General features: G+C 37.7%; 1 protein-coding gene across 1 annotated transcript; it reads right to left on the bottom strand.

The window, feature by feature from the left end:
- Window positions 1-479: 479 nt before the first annotated feature.
- On the bottom strand, window positions 480-1,058 carry LOC101697163 (interferon alpha-4-like). Its single transcript, XM_087183539.1, has one exon. It carries the CDS (start codon window positions 1,041-1,043, stop codon window positions 480-482), a length of 564 nt encoding a protein of 187 aa, XP_087039665.1. The 5' UTR covers window positions 1,044-1,058.
- Window positions 1,059-2,767: the final 1,709 nt, after the last annotated feature.

Raw genomic sequence — 2,767 nt, 5'->3', positions numbered from 1 at the left:
TTTGGGTTTGATGCTGGGTAAACAGATTCCATCTTTCATATTTTTACAGGGTTGCACACTGAGGTTTGGAGTATCTTCCAAAGAATAAATACATATGACAAGTTTTCATACAAAATGTATTTAGAGAAAAAAAGCAAAATGACAAATTGAGCAACATATAAAGAACATATTTTATTATATTAACCCCAATTAAGAAGTGTACATGATATTATATGTACAAACATAAAATAAATCCTGTAAATAGTTAAATAAATAAATATTTAAATAGACATAAATACATGAATTTATCTTTGCAGGATCAGTTACAAGAGAAACTCCGTGTTGAGATGAACACAATGTTACTTAGTCCTCCTGAAAACATCAGACAATCAAAACATTTTATGAATAGGACAGAAATGAGAGTCTTTGAAGAGGCAGAACTTGTGACAGTGTGATACAGCTGAGGAGAGCCATTTGCATGTTGGACCAAGACTCATTCCTTAGTCTTTCACCTTTCTTGCAAGTTTCTCCGATGAAGAGAAGGATCTCATGATTTCTGCTCTGACAACTTCCCAGGCACAAGGGCTGTATCGCTTCTCCTTCAGGTAGAGAGTGATCCTGTGGAAGTATTTCCTCACAGCCAGTCTGGAGTCCTCATGCGAGATGGGCGCCTCTTCCTGCCCCACCTCCTGGGTCAGGCAGGCCTCCAGATCACTCAGCTGCTGATGGAGGCCGGTGCAGAAGGTGTCCAGCAGGCCATTGTTCCAGGCGGCAGATGAATCCTGTGTGCTGAAGAGGTTGAAGGTCTGGCTGGTCATCTCATGGAGGACAGAGATGGCCTGAGCCTTCTGGATCTGTTTGCCATCAAACTCCTGGTGGGGGAGGCCAAAGTCCTCTCTGTCCTTCAGGCAGGAGAAAGTGGAGATTCTCCTCATTTGTTCCAGTAGTGTCAAGGCCCTCCTGTTCCCCTGGCTGTGGGTTCGAGGCAGGTCACAGCCCAGAGAGCACGATGACATGATGGTGAGCACCACCAGGGCCACCAGTACAGAAAGTGGCCAGGCCATTGGGGAGTCTGCTGATGCTGCTGGGCTGTCTGAGGTGGGTGTGTGATCCTGAGCCTTTGCCCCTGGGTTCTCTGAGGACCTCGATTTGTTCAGATGACTTAAATAGAGAACACAGAAGCTTCATTTTCTGAATGCCCTCAGTTAGTTTTCTACTTTTGTTTTTCCTTTCCCTTTTGCCTTCTGTAATGGGGTTTTGGGTAAGGTTTCTCATCCACTTTGTTTTCATCATTAACTTCCCTCCCATGCCACCCTTGGTAGATATTTTTTCCTAAATGAATTCCCGATTAAAAGTCAGAGGAATAGGTATGGAATAATATATTTATGTACTGAATTTTTGTCTCTGCTTTATGCATAAAAAAGAATGTGAAAAGTTATTTAAGTATGGTACTAAGAATGAGTAAAGCAAAATTTGAAGCTGAAAGTTACATAGCAGCAGAATTCATAATACTTAAATCTTGGAAGCAGCCTATATGTCCATCAACAAAAGAATGGATAAAGCAAACGTATTTACACACAATGGGATACTACTCTACCATAATGAAAGAGAAGTTTGAGACCTATGTGGGAAAATGGGTGCACATTGTGGCCATAATGTTAAGTGAAACAAATGAGACAAACAAGCTTAAATATTGTATGGTTTCTCTAAAATGAGAAACCCAAATTCTACATAAGGTGAGAAATAAAAGATAGATAATAGGAAGTGGGAAGTTAGCTCCTTCTTAAAGGAGTAGGGGATCAAGAACTATAGGGAGGGAAGTGGTAGAGAGCAGTAAGGGGAAGAACAAAGAAATTAAGATGTGTTATGCGCATGTACCAGCTCCACACAAGGAATGGAAACATTATGAACTGCAAAATATGCCAATTAAAATCAATAAGTAATGAAATAAAAACTATTGATAAGTAACATCATAAATGTATGTTCCTCTTAATTGATTGTAATTTATTACCATATGATATTCTTCTTATAAATTACTCATAATTTAGTGATTGTGATTTATATGTAGTTACATAAATTTTAATAATTCACGTTGTGTACAAATTCATAAATTCTTAAATATATGTACTGGTGCAATGAAATCTTTAAACATCATATAAAACTGCTAAAACTATTTTAAATATAAATCATTTTTTACCTTGTATGTTTATAATAAAGTATTTTAATTTCATTTCACATGAAGAATCACTCCTCAATTTCTTTAGCTGCTAGACTGTCATTTGGACATGATAAATATTGTTTCTTTTCTAAACTGAACATAATTATTGATGTGTTCAATAAATTTAACAGAAGTAAATGCTAAGCACAATTTTTGTTTCATTCCCATAACCCAGAGCACATTCAGAAGGACTGAGGATCGAGTATAAGGTGCACACACAAGAGAGCCAGTGGCTGCCCAATAGTTAGGGGAACAGAGATCACGTATGTAATGGAGAGAAAAATCTTCCAAACTCAGTCATCGATTGTCCACAGGATTGCAGCATGTAAATCACGTGTGTGTTTTTCATGAATCAGTATGTATACCTTTCAAGTTACATGCAAGGATATCCAAAAGTAAGTCTAAGGAGTAATATCACCTTAGTGTTGTGCTTTGTACGGCTATGATCCATTGTAATACCTCAGATTGTTTTTAGCCCTACTAATTAATTTTGCTGCACAAAATTAATTTTGGGGGAGCTATATCATCCACCAAAGAGAATACATGTTTGAGAAAATGTCATATTGTTTT

Source organism: Heterocephalus glaber, unplaced genomic scaffold, assembly GCF_053883595.1.
Source record: "Heterocephalus glaber isolate CG9 unplaced genomic scaffold, H.glaber_assembly_v1.0 deba00001481, whole genome shotgun sequence".
Taxonomy (NCBI): Eukaryota; Metazoa; Chordata; class Mammalia; order Rodentia; family Bathyergidae; genus Heterocephalus; species Heterocephalus glaber.
Note: the sequence above shows the minus strand (reverse complement) of the source record. Positions and strands in the feature narration are given on the sequence as shown.

Coding starts and splice junctions, on each gene's coding strand:
- LOC101697163 (XM_087183539.1), bottom strand. CDS start 1,043: ATGGCCTGGCCACTTTCTGTACTGGTGGCCCTGGTGGTGCTCACCATC.